This window comes from Rattus norvegicus, chromosome 5 (genome assembly GCF_036323735.1).
Source record: "Rattus norvegicus strain BN/NHsdMcwi chromosome 5, GRCr8, whole genome shotgun sequence".
NCBI classification, from domain to species: Eukaryota; Metazoa; Chordata; class Mammalia; order Rodentia; family Muridae; genus Rattus; species Rattus norvegicus.
This window is the reverse complement of record NC_086023.1, coordinates 77,689,000-77,710,014: the sequence shown is the minus strand read 5'-3', so window position 1 is coordinate 77,710,014 and position 21,015 is coordinate 77,689,000. Positions and strand designations below refer to the sequence as shown.

At 41.2% G+C, this 21,015-nt stretch overlaps 1 protein-coding gene across 1 annotated transcript in view; it reads left to right on the top strand.

The window, feature by feature from the left end:
- The window catches only part of Svep1 (sushi, von Willebrand factor type A, EGF and pentraxin domain containing 1), a 176,770-nt gene that overhangs the window by 73,278 nt on the left and 82,477 nt on the right, over positions 1–21,015 (top strand). The window contains exons 7-12 of the mRNA NM_001419684.1: positions 4,608–4,802; positions 6,774–6,892; positions 11,805–11,934; positions 18,395–18,502; positions 19,187–19,318; positions 20,427–20,621. Of these exons, the coding sequence (NP_001406613.1) occupies positions 4,608–4,802; positions 6,774–6,892; positions 11,805–11,934; positions 18,395–18,502; positions 19,187–19,318; positions 20,427–20,621 (879 nt within the window). The remainder of the gene's footprint in view (positions 1–4,607; positions 4,803–6,773; positions 6,893–11,804; positions 11,935–18,394; positions 18,503–19,186; positions 19,319–20,426; positions 20,622–21,015) is intronic.

Here is a 21,015-nt window from a genome sequence, read left to right as displayed (position 1 = left end):
AACTCAGCACAATGTGCCCAGTGAAAAGCCCCAGCTCCACTGTTAAGAAGATTCCAACCTTCAATTCGGTTTTCCAGCTCACTGAACTTTACAGCTCCAATGGGCAAGGCACACACGCATACAAGCACACACACACATACACACACGCACCCACACCAAGGAGAGCTTGAATGGATTTTCCAGAAAAGCAAAGGCTTTACAATCACTTTATTTGTTGAATGTCATTTCTCCTCGTCTTGTGGAAAGGACGCAACTGTAAACTAGCAAATTTTAAAATCTTTTTAGGGAAAAAAATAAATCCTGAGTGTTCAATTCCAAGTAAAGACAAGATGCATGCAAATTTGACAATGATATAATTGTCAAACTAAAAGAAAATGAATGATAAGGGGGGTGAGATGTGGTAGAACTCTAATGGGAAAATATTTTAAATGAATTAATAAAATAGAATTTAAAATGTAAGAAAAAGACAGGAGAGAAGAATGAGCCAAAGGAGTTAGAGGAAAGCACAGAGGAGAGGGAAGGCGCTCTAAGGTGAGGGGCCATGTGACCCTGTGCACGGGAATAAAAAGCAGCTCACACAGCCCATGGTTTCTAGGGAAGGGCAGATCCTGGAGTGAATTAAAAAGAAATCAAAAATGCAGGCAAGTACTACTCATAAAAATGGGGAAAATATCATCATAGTGGTAATCATCTCTCTGAAACTGCCTGAAGGATCAGGGAGTTGGAAAGTAAGGAGACTTTTTCAAACTAGAGAAAATTAAACTATTTAGAGTATGTGTAAGTGCCTATACACACCTGTACATACACATGTGTGTGCGTGCACACACACACACACACACACATACACACACACGTGCTTCTGCACATTCTCAGCCATGCCATGACACGCAAGAGGTCATAGAACATGTTTCAAGGGTTAGTTCTCTCCTTCCCCCTGTGGGCCCCAGGAGTTGAACTCATGTTGTCAGGTTTGGTGGCAAGTGCCTTAATCTGATGAGCATCCCACTGACATCCTTCAAACTTTGGGGACAAACCCCAGTAATTCTCAAGCCATGTAATTTGGTGTAGAAAGCTGTCTAATTCATATTATCATTTTGCTCCCAACCTGGTAACTACTAACAATAACAACAATGCCCCAGAACCATAAACTAACTAGTTATATAGAACTAATAACAAACATAAAAACAACCTACATCCAGAATGTTCTACCAAAACAAGGAGATCTTTATCCTAGAACTCTAGTAAGGGTTTAAAATATATCAGCATAACTCACTGCTTCATTACAGAAAATAGGGAAAAAGTTGTGTGGTTGTTTAGTATAAGAGAAGAAGTGTACTCCATTTCAAGCACATTTTAAACAGAATCATAATTAAAGAGGTAGCTTTCTAGCTAAGAGCACTTATTGCTCTTCAGATGTTCCAAGATCAATTCCCAGCACCACGTGGAGGGTTATAATAGTCTGTAATTCCAGTTCCGGGGGACCTGATGTCCTCTTCTGACCTCTGCGGGCACCACACCGTGCACATGGTGAGCACACAATGTCCATCATAAACCTGCGACTAGTAGGGCGATTCTAAACAGACAGTGTTATAGAAACTGGGGAAAAGAGAAGACTGAGATCAACCGCCTCGCTTCTTATCAACCCTAACAGTGAACCACAAGATTGGAGGCACTGATACCCAATCTTTTCATCACTGGTGGATTGCTAAAAAGTAAAATTAATCTACCCCAAATACTGAGAGTTCATCCGAGTCATGAGAGTAGCCATTAAGCAGCCAGTATTTATATTATGAGAATTAGGAGAGACGGTGAAGGTCACATTCACCAGATTGGTTTAAATGAGCTAGGAGTACAGTTCAGTGCTTACCTAGCAGGCACGGAGTCCAGGGTCCATCTCCCTGCACCTTATGAAAATGAACATTGCAGCACACATCTATAATTTTAAAAGCTTGGGAAGTAGAGGCAGGACAACCAGAAGTTCAAAGTCATCCTTGGTTATTTAGCAAATTCAAGAACCTCCTGGATTTTTGAGCCACTGTTTCAAAGGACAAAACAAATAAAAACCTACAAAATACGCATATGTATTCATTTATATGTATATACACATATATGCGTTTATGTATGCATACATAAAATGCAGCCTTATTCCATAGCCTAAATGGGGCTTACTTTTTGTGTCCCCCATTTTAAAGTTAGAGAGTTCTTTCAGGGTTTTTCTAGAAAGTTATACAGTCAAAAATCACTAGGATAAGCATGAAAAAGAAGAGCAATAGGAATAGTAAATAAAATTGATCTCCTTGACTTTAAATACATGCTAAAACTGCAAAAATTAAGATAATGCGAAGATTGCAGACATCTCAAGGGGCAACATAGCTCATGAAACTTACAGAGTTCATGTGTTACTAAGAAAACATCACATCAGTTAAGGACAAAAGATGTATTCAAGAAATCGCACAAGAAAATCTATTAATTCTTTGGGGAGAAAAAATGAAAATGTTCCTTTTTTAATTTAATTTTCTTTACTTATTCACTTTCCATCCTCCTCCCTGCCCCCTCGCAGTCACCCCTTCCCACAATCCTTCTCCCTTTCTCCTCTGAGTGGATGGGAGACCCCTGGGTATCCCCCACCCATGACAATTTTCTTATTTCTCTAATTCACATCAGTTGCTGGAGTAAGTTCTTTTAAACATTAAAATATTCAGTAAAATAAATAAATAAAGCCACTAAAACATATGTGTAAGTGAACACTAGCCAATTTCAGAATTTATTGAGCATAAAAGAAATAGGTATTGAAATATTAGGAAGACAGACATCAGTATATTAGATGAGATAAAATTAAAAGCTATATTCACTTAAGTACAATGAGTAAGCAATAACAAAGAGGATAAAAATTCAACGATTCTCAGAGTCAACAGTGAACTGTGTTACATTGTGGAGGGTGGACCCTAACAAGGAACATTGAACTTTGAATATTCATTGCACTGGACCCAGCAATTATACTGTGCTTTTCCTTCTGATCACAGCAGACGAGGAAGGATACTAGAGTAGGTCCACAAAGCTTACCCTGTGCAAACACAGAGATAAACTAGTTCCTTGGGAAAGAAGGCTTTCACTGTTCCAGAATGGATTGAGAGAAATCAAGTCAAGGAGGCATGTGATCAGGCGTGTGATGATAGTCTACGTAGGAGCAGGCGTGTTCGGCCACTGTCTGCTGGGTGACAGGATACTTATTGCTGGGTTCCATGTATGCTCAGTTCTTTTGTTTGTAGTAGAGAATAGCAATACTTCTTCCCTATATGGGATTAAGTCAACACAAGCAAGCTCTGACAGCAAGGCGCTGCCACAGTAGGCACGGAACAAATGCTGACTTGTATTACGTGAAGAGGAGGAGAGACACTGTAAATAATACCTTCCTAGAATCTCCACTATAATAAATTTCTATATATACACATGCACACACACATACTATACATATACACACATGCACACACACATACTATACATATACACACATGCACACACATACTATACATATACACACATGCACACACATACTATACATATACACACATGCACACACATACTATACATATACACACATGCACACACATACTATACATATACACACATGCACACACATACTATACATATACACACATGCACACACATACTATACATATACACACATGCACACACATACTATACATATACACACATGCACACACATACTATACATATACACACATGCACACACATACTATACATATACACACATGCACACACATACTATACATATACACACATGCACACACACATACTATACATATATATATATATATACACACGCACGCACACACACACACACACACACACACACACACACACACGGACTCCTAGCCTTGATTTACCACCTTTGTTTTCAGTGTACCTAACCCACCTGCTAGTCTTTGTGCTGAAGGTAATAAGAAGGGTCAAGGCCCCCGTTGTAACACAGCCGTCTGTAGGAAGAGGTGAAGACTTTTCTCAAATACACTCATTTAATGAGAGGACCCAAAAGCTGATAAAAAATAAAATCAGTTGCTGAAGACATCACTGAATCCACGAAAGATGGAGTCAAGTTTATCCTTCAAAAGCATAACTTATACCACCAATAGCAACTGAAGTTTCTAGAAGCAGATGATAAAAGTCACAATCAGTGAAGTGCTAGAGACTTTAAGGTTTTGATACAGTAGTGAAATAGCAAAAGATGGTCTGGGGACATAGCTCAATCCATAGAGCGCTTGTTCACCCCATAGGAAACCTGGGCTTCGATCCCACATAAAACCTTCAATCCGACCTCTCAGGAGGTTGGAAGCAGGAGGATGAGAAGTTCAGGGTCATTCTTGGCTGCATGGCAATTTGAGGCCAGCCTGGGCTACAATTAAAGAGAGATAACCAAAGATATAGTCTCATACTTGTATACGTGTAGTATATCACACACAAGCGTTTAGAGGTGAGCTACGTCAATCTAACACAGCAAGGTTACATTTGTGTGTGAGGTAAAGAGAATCTGTGTCGTTTCTAATTTGTGGAACCTGAGTAACATGGCTGTCATTTCTCTGAAACAGAACGCCACTGTGCCACTTTCCAGAAGCCCAAGGGCGTCATCATTTCTCCACCCAGCTGTGGCAAGCAGCCAGCCAAGCCTGGGATGATCTGTCAGCTGGGCTGCCGCCAGGGGTACATTTTATCTGGGATCCGAGAAGTGAGATGCGCCACATCTGGAAAGTGGAGTGCCAGAGTTCAGACAGCTGTGTGCAAAGGTAGGTCCTGCGTGAGGCAGGAGAAAAACCGAATTCCTGGATACTGGCATGTGAGCGTTGGGTAGGGCTGCCCCTCTGTGGGTCATGCTGCAAACCTACCGTTACATGAGAGGTAAAAGCTATGTGTGAATCAGAAAGACTCTGGTTCAAACAAGTGACTTTACAACAATCCAGTCGGGAGAGAAGGACAGAAGAAATTGAAATTCAAAGATGACACAAGTGCTGGAATCCGCTGAGAGCTCCCATTGGGAGTTGGAGGCCTTTGAAGAAAGTCTGATGTATATAATGCAGGGGGCTGAAGGGGCCCAAAGGAACAAGAGCTGTGTGCCTTTCAAGCCTGCTAGAGTGTCATTTACCCCACAGCAAGAACAAACCGTGGTAATGACAGTGTTAAAAATAAGAAAGAGTCCAAAGAAATAAAAAATAGTGTAAATATAGTCCTGAGGAAAAAGTGTGTGTGTGTGTGCGAGTGCATGTGTGTGTGCGTGTGTGCATTCATGTGTGTGTGAGTGTGTGTGTGTGTGTGTTCCAGAAGATGAGGGAAATATAAGCATAAGAACCAGAACGGATATTGTTGAAATGTCGCTAATCTGGAGTGTCAAAATGAGGATCCCTTTGGAATAAACAGGCAATAAATAAGAAACTTGAGTACCTCAGCTGATTGAACCCAAGAGGCTGAAGGTAAGAGATGTGAATGAAATCAAGAGAGCACATATGTATCTCACAGACCCAGATGTTGAAGGGGAAAGGGATCCAGATGTAGAAAAGTGTTCCCAAGAGATCTGGATCTTTAGCCCCCTGAGTAGCTTCTGAGCGCTGGGCTGACAGGCTGAAATTTCCCTGAGAGATAGTTCTAAGTTGCAGAGTTAATGAGGAAAACTCAAGTTTCTAGAGAAGAAGAAACTGTACCAAAGAACATGAGTCAGATTCACATCGCAACCAAGCCTCAGGAGATGGAGAGAAAACAAGCGTGAAAAAAATCAAATGCAACTCACTGATTAGTGAACAATGAATGAGAACTGCAATCGCTTTTCAAAAAGAATTAACTGCTGTGCATCTTCCTAGGGAAAACTAGACATTGAATCCAATTCTAGAGAAACAATAAGATGAGACACACTATAGGCAATTCAGATACAACCATCTGGGAAATTTGGTAGACCTCATTTAACACCATTTAGAAGTAGAAGACGCATTCTAACCCACGACAAGAACTTGACTTTACTATGTGGCTCAGTACGATGTTAGCAAGCTTAAGTCAGCATTTGTAGTGTGTAAAGTGTTTCCACTGTTTCAACTAATGAGCCTCATTAGTTTTAATTTGCTGCTTGTTTAATAGCACATTCTGGGACTGCTAATTAATTCTGATTGATAGCCCCATTTTCAAGGGTAGTTTCTGCCCCAGTCAGCCTCCATTTTCCTCCATTTATTCATCTGTTTCATTAAATAAAATATTGACCGGGTCCCCACTGTCTGCTACGCACTAAATAAAACAACAGGGTGAGAAATATGCTTTTTCTTCAACTAAATGGAGGGGGAGAGTCTGTTTCACAATGACATGCCACATTTTGTGGTTGGGAAGTACAGAGACTATGAAGTCTCTGGGAGTGAGCATGCCAAGTGTTTTGGGAGAGCCAGGAGCAGCTTTTGAGCTTAGTATGAAAAGACTTGTAGTGCTCTTGAGGTATCAGGGAAGAAGGCATTAAGGCAGGCCAAGAAAAGAATCTGGGCAAAGGCCCAAGTATAGGGCAGACTGTAGAGAGCGCTTCATGGGCTACACAGCAAGGCCAGTCCAGAAAGGGGCCCCTAAGTCACACAAGATAAACCACACAAAATAGCCATGTGGTCTGCATTAAATGGTAATCAGCATATTAAAATAATAAAGTATTAATATGGCCAGACTTTTTACCACCTTTTAAAAATAAATGTATGTGTCAGGATGTTTCATTGAGTTATGGTTTTTTTCTGGGTCAGACGTGGAGGCTCCACAAATCAGCTGTCCAAATGACATCAAGGCAAAGACTGAGGGACAGCAGGACTCTGCTAATGTCACTTGGCAAGTCCCAACGGCTAAAGACAACTCTGGTGAAAAGGTAAGTCTGGCCTGAACATCCCCATCCTTTCCAAATGGATTCTAAATGAACTACATGAGTGAGGCAGAAATTCTACTATACCCTAACAATGAGGTGGAAATATATACTACAACCATAACTGCTAATGCCTCATCTGGAGACAACAACCAGCATTGAGTTTTTAAGTAGAAATGTCAGATAAGAATCTGACCGAAACATCTTGTTTCATAAGTTTGTTGTATTTCCACTAAGGTCTCATCATTGATGAGTTTTCATCCCTTGGGTAGTTCTGAAAAAAAAAACTAGGAAAAGAAAGATGTGGAACCAACCTTGATTCCTAGTCCTGAAGCTGTCTTTTAGATGATAAACTCCAAAGGAATGCATTTTAAGCAAACCTGAAGGATGGGATATGAGTATGTTTTCCAGAATCCAGCCTTACTCAGTATTTTAACATTACATGTACTACAGTAGCTTCCCATCAGCTGGTAGGGAAAAGCTTAATTTAGGAATTAGGAATGTGGTTTCCTGTGTCCAGATGTAAGAAGATATCATTAAGCAACATTTGCTTCCACAGCTGGGTATAAAAATAAGTGTAAGCTCTTCCAGGCAAATCAATAATAATTGTTCTGATAATTGTGTTGAATAGATTTATATTCAAAGTAGCTTTTAAAATTCTGACCTCCAGGACTAAACATAAGGAGGTGTCCTCAGGCACACTATGAATACTTTTTATTCAACACACAAACATGTGCATCCTCATCAATGTGGAGCATTAGGAAGCGCAGAGAGGGAGATGCATTTTAGGATCTGATGAGACAATGCAGCAAGTATAGCATCTTTGCAGGGATGCAGAAATCACATGTCCATTAGTCTCTGAGATAAGACAGCCCAGCAGCATCAATAAGAAGCAGGAAGCATGTCTTTATTTCCCCCTCCTAATCTTAGGCAGGGTCTCAGAGGCCGGACCAATACCACTTTGTCTTTTATTCCCTATTGCCTAGAGAACCAACAATGAGGTTTTTCAGTGTTGCCTCTGTTTTTCTCAATCACTTCTCACATTCTTACACTCAACTCGTGAACTTGAGTCCGAATCCCATTGCCTGACTCTTGACTCCCAACCCAGTCACCATCACCCTGTCAGATAGTTCAACTTCTGCAACAAAAGCTAACAGGAAAAATATGAGGAATTGCTGTGATAGTGCACCCCTGGGAATGTGTAGTCATTTTTAGAAAAGCTCTGTAAATGAGAAGAATGGATCCAGGGAAGCAGGATACTCCATGAAAGCAATACCTATCATGGCTTATAGGATCCTGTGCATAGAAGACCAAATACATGCCTAGGAACCTATGGCTCATTAGCTCAATGGATGCTTCAATGTCTTAGGGTTTCACTGCTGCGAAGAGACCATGACCAAGGCAACTCTCATAAAGGACAACATTTAATTGGGGCTGGCTTACAGGTTCTGAGGTTCATTCCATTATTATCAAGGTGGAAGCATCCAGGCAGACATGGCACAAGAGGAGCTGAGAGTTCTGCATCTTGTTCTGAAGGCCAACAGGAGAACACTGGCATCCTCAGGCAGCTAGGAGGAAGCTCTCTCGCCCACCCCCACAGTGTCATACTTCCTTCAAGAAGGGCACATCTACTCCAAGCAGGCCACACTTCCTAAAAGTGTCAGTCCTTGAACCAAGGATCCTGAAACTACCACATTCCACTCCCTGGAATATTCAAACTGCCATACTCATATTAAGGAATGTAGACGTTGTGTCAAAGAAAGGCCTCCCGACATTAGAGCAGACTCAATGGTAGTAAAATGGCACCATGGACATGTAGTCTCAACATTGCCATCATACAGACTGTGAGGTCACTACATTTAGCCCATCTGGGTGAATCAGGATAATCTTTTCATTTTATAATTCTTAATTCAGTCATATCATCTAAATGCCTTTTGCCATATAAGGTAATGTTCACAAGTTCAAGAGAAGACCTGGATGTCTTTTGAGCTGCCACAAAGGAGAAGAATGCAAATTTGCCTAAAAGAGGGGAAATAGAAATGGAAGGACCCATTTGTGGACCAAGAGGTTGGATATACATGAAAAGCTATTGTTTGTGGCCCATGGTCAGACTCAAAGCAGAATTGGAAGGGTCTGCCAGAGACCCCTCCAAAAGAGAGGGGGGAGAGAGAGAGATAGAGATAGAGATAGAGATAGAGATAGAGATAGATAGATAGAGAGAGAGAGAGAGAGAGAGAGAGAGAGAGAGAGAGAGAGAGAGATTCTGGAAGTTTGAAGAAAAAGAGGAGAGGGCCAACTAGAGAAATAGAGTGGGATTATTGAACAATGTTGAGAGACGGTTTGAGATTAGTGATCATTCATTAGAGCAAGATTGATCTCCACACTAATATCTTCAGAACCAGGAGGATTTTTTTTTTGGAACAGACATAATGAAGCAGGTGAGGTAGTTTTCTGTAATATAGAATAGTAAAAAAAAGAAAGAGCAAGGTAAGGCAATTTCAGAACTTACTGTAGCAGTGCCCAACAAACACGAACTCAAGGAGGATAAAAGAAAGAACAACCCAGGTTTCTGGGAGGACCTTTTTCTAGACTGTTGCCTTTCCTCTGATCATCCCTTAGGGCAATTCAAAAAGGGAGGTTTATTGGTGGGAAAATAGGATGCTAAATTATAGGTATAATGTGATAAAAAAAAAAAAACCTCTAATTGTACGACTCAACTTGAACAAACTCAACTGGGAAAAATATCAATAAAAAATAACTGATTTTTCCCAGTCTTTAGACTTGGTTACTTTGGGATATGAAAACAACTTCTTTCTGTAATTAAAATCCACTTGCAAGGATTAAAAAGAAGAATCTTGCTATCTAAATAAAAATTTGAATCTTATATGCACTTCAAAGCTTTGTCCTGTTATATAGCCCAGAGCTGGCCCAAGGGATAGAGAAATCAGCACTGTGAATGCTCTTTCATTTATTCTGTACCCACACCCAACTCCTCCTTGGGCTTCCCTAGAGTCAGAGTTGGTAACGTCAGCAGAATCACGACCACCGCAACAGTGTCTTTGTCCTCCAGCACCAGTGAATGTTACACTCTAAAGCAAAAGAATTCTACAGATGTTATTAAAGAATAGATTTTGTGGTAGGAAGACTATCATTTGTTATCTAAGTGAGGCTTGCTCAAAAGCCATGGCCCTTAGGAAAGGAGCACCAGCCCCAGCTCCGGTTGGAGAGTTCTGATGGCAAAGGAGCTAGAGATGTGGGTGGAGTGAGAAGGGCTCTATGGGCATTGCTGGCTTAAGAAGCTGGAGAAAGGATCCATTCTGTACACTCCTATGCTATGGCCTTTATGCGAGAAAAGTGAAGAACCAGACGGACTTTTCTGCTAACACCTACTGGGGTTTAACTAGTTCCGCTCCCCCATCCACTGAGAGTCCGGGTGTTGGGGAACCACTAGAGTATGGGCAACCATCAATGACTATAGCACTGAAAACAATGATTTCCTGTCTCCCAGCAGCCCTCAACTACCATCACTCCCAAGGAGGAGCCACTCTTTCAAGCCCCTCACAGACCTAGGAAAGAATGCTAAGCTTCTGAGTCTCTTAATTGGTTAAAAAAATGCCATCAAATACATACAAATCCTTATCAAATCACCTCATAAAGTGTTCTCTAAGCTTATTTGAAATACTTTAGAATTCTAGTGAAAATAAATATATTTTACTATATAATATTTTTATTCATGTGTCATTTAACTTCATTTTAAAATTTTTAAAAAATTTTATATATCTGAGTACACTGTAGCTGTCTTCAGACACAGCAGAAGAGGGCATCAGATCCTGTTACAGATGGTTGTGAGCCACCATGTGGTTGCTGGGAATCGAACTCAGGACCTCTGGAAGAGCAGTCAGTGCTCTTAACCGCTGAGTCATCTCTCCAGCCCCTCATTTAACTTCTTTTATTTTATTTTATTTTATTTTTTTCGGAGCTGGGGATTGAACCCAGGGCCTTGCGCTTGCTAGGCAAGCGCTCTACCGCTGAGCTAAATCCCCAACCCCCTCATTTAACTTCTTAATGTAACAAACTGAGAAAAAAAACTTTAGACAGGTTATAATGCTTTTTATATAACATGCTAATATAGTTTTATTACTTCACAATTTCTAAGCTAATGGGGAAGAAAGAATCTATTGTAATATTATGGAAAGACGAGAATGTAATCTTTGCTGAACACTGAGAAACTTGGGTTGAGATATTGAACAGTATTGGAGAGCTTTGTATAGCATGTGTGAGACCCAAGTTTTGATCCACAGCACCACACGAATATCCCAAAATAAAAACATGACTAAAACTCGGGCCTGCACCAAACTTTTCACTTAACACAGTTAAAGGTATTTAATACAGAGCTGAGAACTCTGACACCATAGTCCCAGACAGAGGGGATGCAGACTGTTACTATGCTGTAGGAAAGAACATTTTATCACCTATCGGTAAAATACTGATAGGCTGGGGTCAAGTCTATGCGTGAAAAGATAGTGCAAGGAAATAGTAAAAATATGTTTTAAATGGTATACAAAACTGTTTGCAAGAGTGACACTCAGAACCAACTGAAAGGTCTTCAGCATATTCTCTGAAAGAAATTATATTTGTGTGCAGAACATGACAGAAGCACTTAAAAGTTGTTCTACGCTCTGAAGCTCATGCAAGAGTATGAAAGCATTCTACTGTATTATGCTAAAAATCTAAGAAATAATATGTATGCTACCTCTATAAACAGTGAATGAGCAGTCTCAAAAATCACCACAAGGACTTGCTTCCTCCCCTTTTTCCCTGTATGAAATACTGTATCACCTAATTCATTTAGTGACCATATATAAATGAGAGGATGGATGTACTACTGACATTATTAAATATTACTTGTCTCCATAAGGTGTCAGTCCATGTCCATCCAGCCTTTAGCCCACCTTACCTCTTCCCAATTGGAGAAGTGGCCATCACCTACACGGCAACCGACTCATCCGGTAACCAAGCCAGCTGCACTTTCTACATTAAGGTTATTGGTAAGTCTCCAAATCATGTAGCTTGTTTCGAAAGACAATCCTTTATATCCATCGCTGTCTGCGACCCAGGTTCTTCCTCCTGGCATTGAAACCCTCAGACCTCTCTCTCAGAGCCCTCCATATCTTTAACTGTCACCCTCTCTATTTCTGCCCAGTTAAGCTCTTTGGAAAGTTCCAGATGGCTGGTACCTCTTTTTATTTACCTGCCATTTATTCTCAAAGTCATTCAAGCCTAGACTCTGTGCCTTCTGCTCCTATGATAGCATTGCCATCAAGGTCACCAACAATCTGTTGTGACTCTGAACTGCCATTCCTACGATCCCCTCCTAGACCCACGACTGAATATTGACCACCTGAGTCTCTTAATGATTTACTTAAGGTCCTGTCAAATACATAAGCTGCTTATCGAATCACCTCATAACGAACTCTCTGAGCTTAATTAAGCTTTTTAAAAACTCGAATGGAAAACAAGTAGATGTTACTATGTAAGCGTTTTCACTCAGGTATAATTTAACTTCTTAACCTAACGCAAGTATCACACTTGAAAAAAAATACTTTACATAATGTTTATTTTATAGCATGCTGTGATATACAGCATTTTTTTCTGAAAGGAATCATACTTCATACTTCATATGATGGGGCCATTTAAAAGTTATCCTAAGATCTGAAGGTCAAGTGTGCTCTCATTTTTTCATTCCTCTCTTACACAGTCTTTCCTCTGGGCTTATTTTCTTAGCCATCCCTTTCTTCCCTACATCTTTTTCTCCCCTGGCTTCTCTGCCACAAGTCTGCCACTAACTCCCATCTTGCCTTTTCTTCCTTTGTTTCTTCATTACTTCTCAGACATTGATGAGCGCCCAAGCTTCCGGCCTTAGACCTCTACTCTTTCTCTGTGGTTTTCCTGAGTGGTTCTGTTGACTGACAACCCACACCTGTCTGTCTCCAGCTTGGATCTCTTTTCTGAAACCCAAACCTATGATTAATTAAATTAAATTAAAACTATGATTTAATTAAAGTAGTAAACCTCATCTAGGATGTGGCATGGTAACTCATGCCTGTAGTCCCAGCTCTAGGGAGGCTAAGACATAAGGATCATTCATGTAGCCTGGAATTCATAGCAAGTTCCTGGTTAGCCCAGGCTAGCCCGAGCTACAGGAGGAACTTTGTCTAAAATGATATGATAGTATATTTAAGTGATCCCAAAAGTTCCACCAGAGAACTACTAAAGCTGATGAACAACTTCAGCAAAGTGGCTGGGTATAAAATTAACTCAAATAAATCAGTAGCCTTCCTCTACACAAAAGAGAAACAAGCCGAGAAAGAAATTAGGGAAACGACACCCTTCATAATAGAGCCAAATAATATAAAGTACCTCGGTGTGACTTTAACCAAGCAAGTAAAAGATTTGTACAATAAGAACTTCAAGACACTGAAGAAAGAAATTGAAGAAGACCTCAGAAGATGGAAAGATCTCCCATGTTCATGGATTGGCAGGATTAATATAGTAAAAATGGCCATTCTACCAAAAGCGATCTACAGATTCGATGCAATCCCCATCAAAATACCAATCCAATTCCTCAAAGAGTTAGACAGAACAATTTGAAAATTCATCTGGAATAACAAAAAACCCAGGATAGCTAAAGCTATCCTCAACAATAAAAGGACTTCAGGGGGAATCACTATCCCTGAACTCAAGCAGTATTACAGAGCAATAGTGATAAAAACTGCATGGTATTGCTACAGAGACAGACAGATAGACCAATGGAACAGAACTGAAGACCCAGAAATGAACCCACACACCTATGGGCACTTGATTTTTGACAAAGGAGCCAAAACCATCCAATGGAAAAAAGATAGCATTTTCAGCAAATGGTGCTGGTTCAACTGGAGGTCAACATGTAGAAGAATGCAGATCGATCCATGCTTATCACCCTGTACAAAGCTTAAGTCCAAGTGGATAAAGGACCTCCACATCAAACCAGATACACTCAAACTAATAGAAGAAAAAATAGGGAAGCATCTGGAACACATGGGCACTGGAAAAAATTTCCTGAACAAAACACCAATGGCTTACGCTCTAAGATCAAGAATCGACAAATGGGATCTCATAAAACTGCAAAGCTTCTGTAAGGCAAAGGACACTGTGGTTAGGACAAAACGGTAACCAACAGATTGGGAAAAGATCTTTACCAATCCTACAACAGATAGAGGCCTTATATCCAAAATATACAAAGAACTCAAGAAGTTAGACTGCAGGGAGACAAATAACCCTATTAAAAAGTGGGGTTCAGAGCTAAACAAAGAATTCACAGCTGAGGAATGCCGAATGGCTGAGAAACACCTAAAGAAATGTTCAACATCTTTAGTCATAAGGGAAATGCAAATCAAAACAACCCTGAGATTTCACCTCACACCAGTGAGAATGGCTAAGATCAAAAACTCAGGTGACAGCAAATGCTGGCGAGGATGTGGAGAAAGAGGAACACTCCTCCATTGTTGGTGGGATTGCAGACTGGTACAACCATTCTGGAAATCAGTCTGGAGGTTCCTCAGAAAATTGGACATTGAACTGCCTGAGGATCCAGCTATACCTCTCTTGGGCATATACCCAAAAGATGCCCCAACATATAAAAAAGACACGTGCTCCACTATGTTCATAGCAGCCTTATTTATAATAGCCAGAAGCTGGAAAGAACCCAGATGCCCTTCAACAGAGGAATGGATACAGAAAATGTGGTACATCTACACAATGGAATATTACTCAGCTATCAAAAACAATGACTTTATGAAATTCGTAGGCAAATGGTTGGAACTGGAAAATATCATCCTGAGTGAGCTAACCCAATCACAGAAAGACATACATGGTATGCACTCATTGATAAGTGGCTATTAGCCCAAATGCTTGAATTACCCTAGATGCCTAGAACAAATGAAACTCAAGACAGATGATCAAAATGTGAATGCTTCACTCCTTCTTTAAAAGGGGAACAAGAATACCCTTGGCAGGGAATAGAGAGGCAAAGATTAAAACAGACACAGAAGGAACACCCATTCAGAGCCTGCCCCACATGTGGCCCATACATATACAGCCATCCAATTAGACAAGATGGATGAAGTGAAGAAGTGCAGGCCGACAGGAGCCGGATGTAGATCGCTCCTGAGAGACACAGCCAGAATACAACAAATACAGAGGCAAAGCCAGCAGCGAACTACTGAACTGAGAACGGGACCCCCGTTGAAGGAATCAGAGAAAGAACTCGAAGAGCTTGAAGGAGCTCGAGACCCCTTATGAACAACAATGTCAAGCAACCAGAGCTTCCAGGGACTAAGCCACTACCTAAAGACTATACATGGACTGACCCTGGACTCTGACCACATAGGTAGCAATGAATATCCTAGTAAGATCACCAGTGGAAGGGGAAGCCCTGGGTCCTGCTAAGACTGAACCCCCAGTGAACGTGATTGTTGGGGGGAGGGCGGCAATGGGGGGAGGATGGGGAGGGGAACACCCATAAAGAAGGGGAGGGGGAGGGATTAGGGGGATGATTGCCCGGAAACCGGGAAAGGGAATAACACTCGAAATGTAAATAAGAAATACTCAAGTTAATAATAAAAAAAAAAGGAAAGACAAAAGGTTTTCCCACACAGATGTGCCACAGTCATCTCAGACCCAACTAATAGATGCCTAGCCCAGAAAAGTCAACGGCAGAGCTACAGAGCAAAAGCCAGGAAGCCATGCTTGGCTCTTTCTCCTCAATCGCCAAACCCAGTAGGTTATCAAATTCCATAGAGTTCACCTACCTAATGTCTCCAGTCTCTCCACCACCACAACCACTAGACTGAAAAGATGCTTCCCTCTGCCTCCAAAAGGACAGTGAAGGTCTGCTCCTCTATTAAGTGACCGTGGAGTTTTTAATAAGACATATAAATCACTTGAATCAAAGCCTGATACACATTATCTTTGTAAAAGCTAGATAACAACATATTCAATGTTTATTTTTATATGTATAGTGTATGAGTGTTTTGACTATATATGTTTATATGTACGGTCATATCCCAGGAGGTTATGAAAGGACATCATATCTCCTAGAATTTAAGTTAAAGACGATTGAAAACCACCACGTGGGTGCTGAGAGGAAAACCTGGGACCTCTGTAAGAGCGGCAAGTGTTCTTAATGCTGACCCATCTCTCCAGCCCCTACATTTCGCTCTGGTTGTTATAGATCTATTTCCACTGCATTTAACTTGGATATATCCAATTCATTTTATTCTATGAGGTTTACACAGCTCCTTAAAGTAAGGAATGTATCTCAGACTGGCCTGACGGCCTGAGTTATAAGTTTAGATTAACATGGGACTCCAGTAAAATCTAATCAGCCTAACTCCTTTCCCAGTATTTAGCTTTCTAGCTGTTTTGTCCACGTTGTGTTAAATGCAGGCTTTACCAGCATGAAAAACAGATCTTTTTATCTGGCTTTATGACTTCAAATATGAAAGTATGACTTAAGAGTTTGCAAAGTATGTCTTTTATAAGAAGAGTTGGGATGGTGAAATAGAAAATATCTACTTGTGTGCCTAGCTAGACATTAGCTGATTTTCCAAACTGGTAAAGAGAAAGTAGAGAAGGACACGAGGCAGATAACGGGTGATGGAGACGGGAAACACCCCCAAGGCTATATATTTCTCCTTGTCTCCGTGGTGCAGATGGGTAAGGGAGGCTGGTGCTGGCAATTCAGGACGGCTGCCTGCCTGCAACAAACAGCGATTGATTAAGTCTCAGTCAGCTCCTGTACCTATGATTAACTTTTCAGATGTTCAGCTAAACCAGATAAGCTTAGATGATGTTTGAATGCTGGTTTGTTGTTTGGTTGTGGGTAAATAATGACTGCTTTCAGGTTAACTGTGAGCTGACTGATTCAGTATTCTCGAAGAGCACTGGCCTGCCAGGAGCTTTTCTCCTTCTGTTGCTTTATTTAAGCTCCTTGCTTTGAACACCTTCTAGGGGCCAGGAGCTATGTTATTTAGTGGAGAAGGGAGCTATCCATCTAGGGTAGCACTAAGCCCAAATTATTGTACTCATAAAATGTCAAGTGAGTAAGAAAGACAGAGACTGGGAATTTACTTGTAAAACCTAGGTTAAAATGGAAATATGTGTGTTCTCAGGGATATACCTCGGTTTCAAGATGTGCTTTCATGAGCAGACCAAAATGTCTTGGCCTTGGTGCAGTGACTACAAGTTTTTAACTTAATGACTTCAAGCAAGTTCCTTAAGTTTGTCTTGTCTATGTCCTCACATAAAAAAATTAAAATAGTAATTTGTACTTCAGGCTTCAAAGGTATATAATTAATATGTATAATTATATGTAAAATCTATAATGAGATTGAAATCCCTTCCTGAGTAATTTCTTTACTGTCCTTTACTGATATGTATACATTAGTACATATTTATATAATACACACATGTGTATTATATAACATATATAATATATTATACATATCATATATACATACATATATATCAGTATATATTTTTATGACATTCAACCAGTACTTTAAAACATGACTTTCCCATCCCATCTCAAAACTACTCCAAGCACACTTCTGTTATGATAAAAAGCCCTGACATTTTCCAAAAGCAAAGGATTTATTTGGAGTACAATTTCAAGTTGCAGTTGATCACTCAGGGGAAGTTGAACTCGAAGCCACTAGTCTCATCACCTCAACAGTCCAAAGCAAAGAGAAACAAACGCATCCATGCTTGCTTTCTTAACTATTACACAGTTCAGGACCCCTGCCTAGGGAATGACACCTCCCACAGTTATGCCAAGTCTCCCCGCCCCAATCAGCAGTCAACACAGTTTCCCAAAGTCCTTCCTACAGATCACCATGAGACTCCTTTCTCAAATGATTCTAGGTTGTGTCAAGGCAACGGTTAAAACTCACCAGCATGCCACCCGTCAATCTGAATTCTAATGCTCAATAAATTCATCAAAGTTGAAGGTCACAGCCTAGGACCCAATCCAGGCTTGGCCACATATCCTCAACAACCGGGGAGTCAGATAAATACTGCAAAACTTAAAAAAATAGATGCATTCATTGCGGCTACATTGGGAAGAGGGATGAAGAGATCCAGCAAACCCCCAAGTCTTCTGAAGTGGGGTTAAAACTTAAGTACAGACCAAGGATCTGACCATCTATACAGTTCACCTCAATGCCTGGCCCCACCCACCACTGACCATCATTGTCTGGGCTTCAGTCTCATCCTATAAGGCGGTCTAACAAATTTCTAGAAGACAAAGTCCATCCTGGCCGGTGCCTTTTCCTTTTCCCAGTATGAGATTACCCAGGATTATATGGGGTCCTTTGTTCCAATAATCTGGGAGTCAGACGGGTAGTCTCAATGTCTCTTGATGCTTTAAAGAGCAGGCATGACTTTTTTGTCTGATTCCATGTTCTGCAGACGTCGAGCCTCCTGTCATAGACTGGTGCCGATCTCCACCTCCAATCCAGGTCGTAGAGAAGGAGCACCCTGCCAGCTGGGACGAGCCTCAGTTCTCAGACAACTCCGGTGAGCACAAACAGATCTTGACATAGGCCAGGCAAGAGAAGTGAAAGAAACAACAGCTGAGAAGAGTGAGAAATGGCGCCAGGCGGTGCCTTTCAACGCGAGTATAATTTAACGTTGGCATCATGGCTCAGCCATTGGGATTTCACTCCCTTCAGTATTCACTGGGCATTTATTAAACTGTTGCTAGGTTTTGAACTTGTAGGTTGTGATGAGTTTACTAAATTGAGCCTATGATGCCCTGAAAAGATAAGAATTTCTCCTGGCATCCCAGTCCAACTCTGTGTATTTGCACTCGTTCCCAAATGTTAGTTGAATGGGTTACAAAAGGCCATAGGAAGGTGGTGGGGAAACCCGAGCAAATGTAACTAGAGTCCATTTTTAAAACATTCCCTAAAACAACAGGGGAATCAAACCGATTTCTTAAACCACCAAGCTTTCACCCAGCAGACTGAGTCAAAGACAGATAGTTTGTTTAACAAAATTCCCTAATTGAATAGGATTTTTGAGTCTATTATTTCTGTGCTACGGCCTAAATGTTAAATCTTCTGTTCTCCAGTAGTAGACAAACCACACTGAGTGGGTTGCTCAGCCGCTTTGCATAAATAGAAAATGGAAGCACATCAGACGGAAGGCTAATGATCTAACTGCAGACTGATGGACTCACACCCCTTCTTCCCTCCGTAGGGGCTGAACTGGTCATTACCAGCAGTCACACACAAGGCGACCTGTTTCCTCATGGGGAAACGGTGGTGTGGTATACAGCCACCGACCCCTCAGGCAACAACAGAACCTGCGACATCCACATTGTCATAAAAGGTACTCTCTTCACCAGACTCTCCCCAAGTCTAGCTAACATCTGATGTACGTGATCACTGCAGTCCTCTGTTTTATGGGGGAAGATGATAAGTGCTGAATTTTCAAGATGAAATGCTGGCAGATTGTAAGTTTCCTGTTGTCATCCTTGACCATGTGACAGATTGTCTATGTGGGTGGCTGCTAATTCCTGTGTTGACAAGAGTACCCCAGAAGAAAAGAGCCAGTTATAAAGGGATTTACTGAATTGCCTTACATGATATTGGCTGGAGAGCCAGCTATGGTTTCTGCACATGGGTGATGCAGAGAACCCAGTTGCTGCTCACTCCAGGAAGTTAGAAGCCTGGAGTGCAACCTTCATCCTCATGATGTAGTCCCAGGCCAGTGAGAAAGGCCTGGAAGCTCCTTGGAGGGTTGCTGGGAAACTAAAAGTTGAAAGAACCTGGATTCTCATGTCCAGGAGTGAAGGCAACAACAAGAGATTGTCTGACACAATAGTGGGCACATCTGCTGGCTTCTTCTTCCTCTCTTTTATCCCCACCCCATCTTATCTTATTAGATGGAACTGCCCACATTCAGGACAGGTTCTTCCCAGATGATGACTGTCCCCACCTGCCAATCATCCCTGGAAACACCTTCAGCGACTCCCCCAGAGTAAATTAGCACTTTACTAATTTTAGAGGCATCAGTCAACCTGTTAAGCTCATAGTCAAGATTCAGCCTCACGTCTGCCCTTACATGAACCGTTTCCTCTGAGATTGCAAAGCGTTCTTTAAAGACCTTGAAAGGGTGTTTGCTATATAATGTTAGCCATGTTTTATTCAAGCAGTTATTCCAGAAACCATAGTACAAAGTCAGATATACTTTTACCTTCCTATAAAATGTGCATAACTCCTAATTGCATAGTAGTACAACTTTTCAACATCTGCCCACAGTACAGGAACCACAATACAGGAAAATGTAGTCAGTGCTGCTTTCCCGTCCTGGGGACCCTTGGTAAAATGTCCCAAGGGAGTAGTAGGCAGGAGTCCTCTCCTTGACTTAGCTTTAGTTCCTAGACCACACTGCTCCTACAACTATAATTGAATAATACAATGTTATTTTGACACAGGTTCTCCCTGTGAGGTTCCCTTCACCCCTGTAAACGGGGACTTTATCTGTGCCCAGGATAGTGCTGGAGTTAACTGCAGCCTGACCTGCCGGGAGGGCTATGATTTCACAGAAGGGTCGACTGAGAAATACTACTGTGCTTTTGAAGATGGCATCTGGAGACCACCATATTCTACAGAATGGCCAGACTGTGCTAGTAAGTTTCAATCCCACACCTTTTAAAGTGCACCACCATGTGCTTTTCTACATGGCACACAGAAAATGTGCCTTACAGTGAGAATTTATGGAAACGGTGTCATGAATCAGAAATGTGTATGGTTTAAAATATCAGCCAGCAGAGTCTTGCTAGAGATTGGGTTAGTAGAGAAAGGCAGAACTATCTTGATCTGCTCATGATTTACCAAGCATGTGTGAGGAAGTTTGTGAGCATAGAATTCTTTACCTGAAGTTCTTAGTGAAAGAACTTATGGGACTTAATGTCCAGTGTAGGTGATAGAAAACAGTAGATTGATGGTGTCTAGATTTAACTTAGATCCAGAGCTGCTGAGTCTGTGTGTGAGGTGGGATGGAGTGTGGGGGAGGGACTGGAG